Here is an 8,576-nt window from a genome sequence, read left to right as displayed (position 1 = left end):
AACTCAGATTTTAACTCCAAACTCAAGTTAAAATTCAAATTAAAACTCAAGTTCAAACTCAAATTTTATAAAAGGATATGAACTTGAATAAACTTGTAACTTGAATTTAAATTTTTTTTGAGTTTGAGTGTAGACAAACAAATCTTAATTCATTCTAAAAAATTAAGATAGAACCGAAAAAATAAAGAGTAATTTGTAGGTTAAATCAATTTTAAGAGGCGTCACGTGACTTCTCCTCCTGTTATTATTTGGACGGAATTTAAAGAAATATTTTAATTGTATCAATTTAATAAGTTGGAAGTCTTTTTGTCAAAAAAAAAAAAAAAAATAGAGATTAAACTATCAATTATTAGAGGTTAGGCATGATATGTGTCAATTATCCTGTGCTTTCTGCGTCTATCACACTGGCATATCGCAGAAAAAATACAGATGCGATTTCTTCCGGTTTCCAAGCTCGTCAACTTCTCCAATGGCGAATCTGCCATCTTCGTCTTCTCCGCAATCACTTTCCTCAGCCTCCAATTCCGACAACTCCCCCGCCACCACTACTAAACCCACTTCTCACTCTTCTCTCTCTCCTAAACTCCAGGTTTCTCTCTCCGTCTCTACTCCACCTATATGTGTGTGTATATTTATATATATATATATATATATATATATATCTGTATATATGTGGTGTATGCAGTTTTTCTTTTACGGGCTTTCTCTTCTTTGTTAGGTTGACGCTGGGGAAAACAATTTCGACGAGAAAACGCCTGAAGTAGCTACCAATTTTCAGTGAGTATTTTCTCTGAAATATTTCACCAAAATTTTATTCTTACTGTGCTCCTAAAATGTTAGGTTTTCCAAATCATTGCTGGGAACATGTGTTCCAATAATTTTCTTTCCGTTAATTGGGATCTTCTTACATTCGTTTAACAGTTCTTATGAGTAAAATTTAGTTAGAAAATTGTACACTTATCTTTGTGCACGTCTATCTCTCCCCTTTTTTTTTTTTTTTTTTGAATATTGCTCTGAAATTGAGGAAAAATTCTTATTTCTATAAAGCTTCTTTGCCATTAAAATGAAACTTTTTTTTATTTTTTTATTTTAAGGACACTAGAAGAGTTCCCACCCTGATCTGGGGATAGCTCTATTTTGATTTCTGATGTTATTATCCTATAGTTCTGTGTTTTGCACTATGAGTGGCACTTTCTAGCAAATAGTAGAAATGAAGTCAAATTTTATATCTGAGAACTTTTCTTAGACCGTCTTTTATTGTATTTCCAAGTTTTATATGTGGTCACAAGTTTTTTCCGCTAAAATTTGATTTGTTTTCTAGTAGTTGATTTTTTGTCATGGATCTTCTTACCTCTTCTAGTTTCTGCCACGAGACTTTCGAGTACCTGTCTCTACATAGTACATGTAGTCTTTGATTGGGTGTCTAAAAAGATATGAGAAATTCACTCATTTTTAATTTTGAGCCATTGGCCGGATGATTTACAGTTTCTGCATTTTTTCAGATACCTTTATCTTGCAAACCACATCGAGAAGTTCAAGATATATGAAGCTGACTATGCTCGTCGGTTGATGGCAAAATACTTCTCTAAGAAGAATCTCTATGGAGGTAGCAGTGATTTCCTTTTTTCGGTTTTATGCTTATTAGAGCTTAGTTTTCGGTGCTTTTATTTTGTTCCAAGCAGCTTAAGCAACTTATTACTGAATTCTTTAGTCTAGTAAATGTCTGCTATTGCTTTTCTCTTGACCATCATTTTTTTTTTCTGTCTCATATTTTACTAAAATGCTTTAGTTGGTAGAAAATTTTCTTCATAGTGATTTTCCCTGAAAACTACAGTATACCATTAACTAAGTCTTGGCTTAATCACTAAAAGTTTGAAGGCTTGTGTTTGTAAGACAGTATCACATCTCTACTTATTTTAGTGCATGTTTTTAATCTATGGTGTTTTTGTTATCCCCTCTAATTAATCTTCTTTATTGGTTTCTTTCTCTCTTAAATTATGTCTTCTGCACTTGATGCATTGGTTTTCTCTGCTATATCATCAAATGTGGTAGCTCTTTCGTCATAACTAGTTCTTGCTGCTCACATGATTGTTGCATTTGTCTGTCGTCCTCGTAGGCAACGTATTTGATGAGAATGTTACAATAGACAATGAACTTATAAAGTCAAGCAGGTAAAGCACATTGAAGATCCTGTCAATCAACTGATAATTTATTTGGATTTACAGAACCTAATCAAAGTTTGGCTCTGTTTCTGCAGATGGCCTTGTACGCGATCGTATGCAGACTCAGTGAAGGCTTTTGAAGACCAGAACAGCAGTGAATCAGTCACTGTTAATGAGACCCCGTCTAACATCTCAAATGGAAAGCACCTTCCGAAGAAGAATGGTTAAGTAAAGTTCTCAAATTTTCTCCCCCATTCTTGTAAATGTTGTACAATAAATGCTATGATTGAGATAAGCCAGACTTAGGAAACGGACACGAGCTTACAATGGCCTCTAAACACTTACAATGAACTTCAGCTGTCTACAGCTATTGATGACTTTGAACTTACGTCTATTATATACTACACAGCTTAATGATGAGAGAGATGTGAGGAAAAAAAAATTGAAATCAAACATTTCTAAGGAAATCTACACGAACCTATAGCCGAAGTTGGACATGATAACTAGATTACGTCTCAGTAAAGCACATATGTGGATTCATCATTCATGTATGAACCGGCTGGGAGGATTGTGATATATGCTCTTACTTTGGATACGAAACAAACTAGCAAGCAATCATTAGGTTTGTCCTTTTCAATGTGTATAATGTTTCGTTTTATTTATTTGATAATTTGAACCGCTAGAATTTTATCGATATTTGTTAAACGGCCATACTTTTCATAATCTGATATGATTCGATGCTTCATAAAGGTATCTTATTACCATAGTTTGATTCCATACCTAATCACAAAATTCTCTTTTTCCTTTTGGAACTTTTTTAGTAAGAACTGTTATTTTCTTATCAGTAGGAACTATAATTTTAGCCATTAGATTAGTTTTTCATGAGTGGGAGCACTTATGTGCCATGCGTTGAAAATTTTAATGTGGTCCTACAAGGACGGACCGTTCAAAAATAGTAGTTCTACTGTACGAGTTCCTTTTTTTTTTTTTTTTGTTGGTTCTGTAAGTTGTACGTTGCTTCTTTAACAACTGTTACATACTTTTGAGGGGTCATTTGTCAGTGGATGATTTGGTACTCAAATACGGAGGAATATCTTTCCTAAGCTTAATGGACTATCGGGATGCAGTGATGGCTAGAGAAAAGTGAATCAAGCAAGCATTTTAGTGATTTTTTTTGTCTGAGAGATGCCTTTATGCAAAACTACACTACTAGAGCTACAAGAAATATTGTCGTGTTAGTTTTGCCTTTAGATGGCTTAAACCTTGGATGAACCAACAAGAGATTGCGTGTACTGCTTTGAAGGAAGAGCAATCCGATGGTTTCTTTCTGATGTTTCTTTTTTTAATATGATTGCTTATTAAGTTATTGAAGAATTCCATTATTGTCTCATAAATGGAAAAGATTATCTCTACCTGAGGTTGAAAAAATCTAGCTGAAGAACCATCTTGTTTTCTTGTTCTTGGCTTTACAATGTATTACTGAGGGCTTGTTCTTTTGCAAGTATTCTTGAGTTAAGTTTTTTAGTTGAGTTTGAGTTGAAGTTGTAATTTGAGTTTGCGTTTGGTTGTGTATACTTGAGTTATAGTTTGAGATAAGCATCTTTTTGAGTTTGTGTTTGTTTGTGGTAAAACTTGAGTTATGAATAGTGGATATGATTTTTTTCCAATTTTATTCAATTCTTTTACAATTTTTTTATTTTTCAAATTTATTATGTTTTTTTTTGTAATTGAATATGAATAATTTAAATTAGTTGTAAATAATTATTGGTAATCTGGTAATTTTAAAAAACACATAATTACAAAAGTAAAAAATAATAAAAATAAAAAGTAGAAGATCAGTTTTCATTTTAATTAAGTTCAAATATACAACAATAAATACATAAATTATAACACGAGTATTTATAGACCCTATAACATAATATTGTCGCATATCAACGTCTTTTGAATGAGGACTATTAGCGTGCACGACGGTGACGGTACACTGCCCACATTGTATGCGCCCTTGCATCCCTTAAAGCATTCATCTCCACTTCTGCATTAGAATCCAATGGTTGACCCTTATGGTTAGTATTGTCGTTAATGTCATCATCAACATTCTGTGGATCAATGTCTGCAATCGGAACGCCATCTTGTGAGTATTGGTCCAATAGGCTGTCCCCATTACAGTACATATGGATAAAATTATGTATTATAGCACACGTTATTGGAATCATAACTTGTTTGGTCATGGGGTAACGGTTAATGGTTCTCAAAATATGAAATCTAGCATTCCACACACCAAATGTTCTTTCAATGACATTACGCAGTGAGGAGTGGGTGTAGTTGAAAAGCTCACGTTCGCTGTGGAAACCTCTATCACGGCGAGTCCTATACTCTTGCAAGTGGTATGTTGTCCCCCGATATGGTGCCATGAAGCATCCGTTGTTAGCGTACCCCGAGTCGACGAGGTAAAATTTTCCTACACTTATACGTATATTAATTAACAAATAAGCGTATAGATGAAGTATTTGAAATGTCAATGTACATATAAAAAATCATTGTAGGCGGACCTGGTGGTGGTGTTGGAAATCTTTTGTTCGTGGATTCTAAGGCGGCAGCCAGTACTCTCGCATCGTGTGCGGAACCCTCCCATCCAGATAACATGTACGTAAATTTTATATCAAAAGAGCACACGGCAAGCACATTAAGTGAAAAGAACCCCTTCCTATTTCTGTAAAGTTCAGCAGTTTCACGAGGGGGAACACATGGGACGTGAGTACCGTCAAGTGCTCCAACACAATCCTTCATAGTTTACAAGAGTTATGTTGGTTATATTAAACAACGTAATAATTTTTAGAAAGCATTATAAACCGCATTAAAATTTAGATGTGGCTAATTAATGTAGATTACCGAACTTATATCGAACCACGGCGAGTATTTATTTCCACTTGCAATTATGTGCGGGTCAATGATTTCAAAATCTGGATGTCTAATGAAGTCCTTCTTCAATGTGCATACCGCCTCAAGAACTTTGGTGAAGTACTCAGACACCGTTGATCCAGATCGCTGCCAAGTGTCATGCGCCTCCCTGTTAGTTTGGTTCTGACATAATATAGTTAGGAATATGAATAATTGCTCATCAACATTTAGGTGGGCGGTCGGTCGTAATAAGCCCCTTTCCTCAAGGATAAAACTTAGGCGTAAGAATGCATCACTACTCATACGGACTTTGTCATACATCACTGTTAGACTACGTTCCAGATAATAATTCACTCTAAGTGCGCCTCCCCAACCAAAAGTGTGCCTTCGGCGAGAAGGTTCTCTGTATACAAATCCAACACATAGCATAGTCGCCGCAACCACCACTTGCATGAAAAAATCATCGTCACTGTCAGTTTGATTCATTATAACCCATTGGGTTTGAATTCCCGCCTATATCATCCCTGTCCAATTTTCCAAATAATGATGCAAAAAGTTAAAAAATGTAAATCATATGCATAAAGTTAAAAACTAAATATAAAACAACTCTTGCCGAAATAAGTTTACATTAAGCAACAACTCCTCAACCAAATGTGTCGCAACCTAATAAGAATGACTAAATTAGTACTAATAACGACAAATAATGAAGGAAATAAAACCATAAACAAATCAATTTCGACAAGTCTTTATATGTTCGTAACAAGTAAAAGAAATGAAATGACATCATCACATGTGCGAAGAACTATCCCCTCCGCGTGGCATTGGATAGGGTGGTCTTGGGAACGGTGGCACGAACGGTTGAAATAGGGAAGTGGGTTGTTCGAATGTGTTGGCAGGTGTAGGGTTCGTGTGCACGGTCGGCTGAAAGAACGAGGGCATAGGCATTTGTTGTGGTGGCGGAGGAGAGACTTGTTGGTTTGCACACTGCTCCATAGTCTGTTGAATTCACACAAGCCGATGGTGTTCTGGCATATGAAGGAATGACTGCTGCCATCTAGGATTGGTAGTCATAAAGTTGAACATGAAGAGATACTGTTCTTGGGATATGTCCAACGTTGCCAATAAATCGAAGTATTGAACCTCAACGTTTTCACTTTGCACGGGCATGGTCGCAGATGCATTTATACCTCGAGACCGACTGCTTGTTTCTATCGAAGTTACGAGGCGAGCCATGGCCTGCTCCATATAGCTAGGTGATATTGTACGAGAGTTACGACTTGACCTTTTACGTATCAATTGTGATGATGAGTGGACATGTTGTCCGCGGCTTTCTCGGTGCATGTCATGCTGCCTATTTGCAGAAGGAACATCGTCACCATCATTGAAACTCGTTGGTCTTCTCTCAATGGGGCTGCCGGACCCATGTTGTGGTGGAGCATCATCTTGACCATACTCAAATGCCCCATTTGCCCGTGTATTGACGAACGCACAATAATACAAATCGTAATCCAACAAGGGCTTCCTCCTCGCCCTTTCAACTTCGGGATGGCTCTGTAAATGGAGCAACAAATATTAATACAATTAGGAAATGGTTCTCTCACATACGTATTCAATATAAAATTCAGAAGTCGAAGATGATTACAAAAAGGTGGAACAAGTGATTTAAAGAAAAAAAAAATCCCCATACAAAGAAATCCTAACACGGAGGTGACGGCTAAATAGTCATGATTCGAACTTCTAGTTTTTCCTTTCAGGGGCTTTTTTCAGCATGTATATTGGAGACACACCTGTGTCAGAGCAAATAAAAGAAGAAATAGGAAGAAATGTGGCTAATATAATTATAAGGTGCTGAGAAAGTTCATGTCTAGTCTCCACGGCCTCACTATTCAAATGGGCTAGTGGTTGCTGCTACTTTCATTGTGCAGCAAGAACTTTGTGCTAAAGGACAAAGAAATTAAAAAAAAATCTCAAATCAATATTTCCAGGCACGCCGTACACGACCAAACCTACCGTCCAATTACTGAAACTTTGAAACCATTATTAAGTTTGGTTCTGTTAGGCGGTTTTCTTAACTTGTTAAAATTCCTTCACACTATTTGGTTGCAGGGAAAAAGACTCTACACTCAAAAAGGAATTAAGGAAATAGATGGTGGGTAAAAAAGAACTGGCCTCTTCATGATCGCCTTTTCTCTTCTTCTAAATCTAAGTTTGAGATATTTATGCTCTAAATCTTAACTGTAAACTGTTTCACAAGGGTAGTATACAATTAGACTCCCTAATTCTATACTATTAAGGTTAATGAAATCACAAAAGAAAAGAAAAAAAAAATAAAAACACCAAAAATCTCAATGCGAAAACTGCATTTATACTTTCTGATGTATTCATTATAACAAAAAAGAAGTTTATGCTAAAGGAAGAGAAACACAAATACCACTCTGGACAAACATTTATGCCATGGAAGTGAAATAGTATAAACATGTCTTTTACTAAAGAGTAAAAAAAAAAAAAAAAATCGTAAGTGACATAAACTTTATATTTTAAGTGACCAAAAAAAAAAAAAAGGCAAAACTACGAAGAGAAACTTCTGCTTTTCTCTTTTGAATAGCAATTATTGCATAAGCTTGGACTAAATGTAAGAAAGTCCCAATCTACCGTTTTTACGGAATAAAGGGGCATAAATCCTAACATTAATCTGAGGTTGAGTTTTTTATATGGCAAACCAAAAACCATAGCCCAACGAAACACCCTCACATGGTAAACTCTTACACAAATGCACTCCCCTTGTGAGGCCTATAATCTTTGGTGCTCAAGACATCTCTCGAGCAATGGAGCTGTTTCAATGGTAAAAATGTAAAATAAGTAGAAACTTACACTGATAAATTGTTGCCAATACTCGTCAGTGCAGGTGGGTTTCTTCTGAATCGGATCCCATCCAAGTCCGGTGGCAGTACGAAGTAGAAACTCAGCATCAAACGTTTTCTTCAGTCTACTAGCTTTTTGTTTGACTTTGTCCCAAGTTAGGGGGACGATAAAATGCTCACTTAGCTCCGCCGCCCATTGTGTGTATTTGTCTCGGTGCGGGGTGGTACCGACAGAGTTCAATAAATTGAACTCACCTAGACGTCTAAGTAGTTGTTCTTAAGCTTGTGGACTCCAATTTACATCTCTATCTCTCCTTCTCGCCATCTAAGTATTGACAATACCAATATGGCAGCAATACGTATGTACATACCATACAAAATTCATTTAATGAGGTCGGATGTTGGAAGGAGGCTCAGATTTGTGTAAAGGCCCTCATCGTCCTCTTATGGAGCATTATCCTAGGCTAGGACAATTAGGCTACCAAGGTTTAAGTTCAATTAATCTTAGTGGTAGGTTTGCAATACACTTTAAACCCGAATTAAACGAACATTATGCCATGAGGTTATGCATAAACCGGCAACCAATATGCTACCAAAGTCATAGCTAACGTCGGCATATTGCTCAAGTAAGGCATTCAAAGTGAATTAAAACAAC

At 36.2% G+C, this 8,576-nt stretch overlaps 1 protein-coding gene across 1 annotated transcript; it reads left to right on the top strand.

The window, feature by feature from the left end:
- Window positions 1-365: 365 nt before the first annotated feature.
- LOC21405723 lies at window positions 366-2,891 on the top strand. Its single transcript, XM_010095069.2, has 5 exons — window positions 366-589; window positions 719-777; window positions 1,503-1,606; window positions 2,117-2,171; window positions 2,258-2,891. Exons 1-5 carry the CDS (start codon window positions 368-370, stop codon window positions 2,388-2,390), a joined length of 573 nt encoding a protein of 190 aa, XP_010093371.2. The 5' UTR covers window positions 366-367; the 3' UTR covers window positions 2,391-2,891.
- The last annotated feature ends 5,685 nt before the right edge of the window (window positions 2,892-8,576 follow it).

The sequence above is a fragment of the Morus notabilis genome, unplaced genomic scaffold (genome assembly GCF_000414095.1).
Source record: "Morus notabilis unplaced genomic scaffold, ASM41409v2 Scaffold538, whole genome shotgun sequence".
NCBI lineage: Eukaryota > Viridiplantae > Streptophyta > Magnoliopsida > Rosales > Moraceae > Morus > Morus notabilis.
This window is presented reverse-complemented; position numbering and strand designations above follow the sequence as displayed.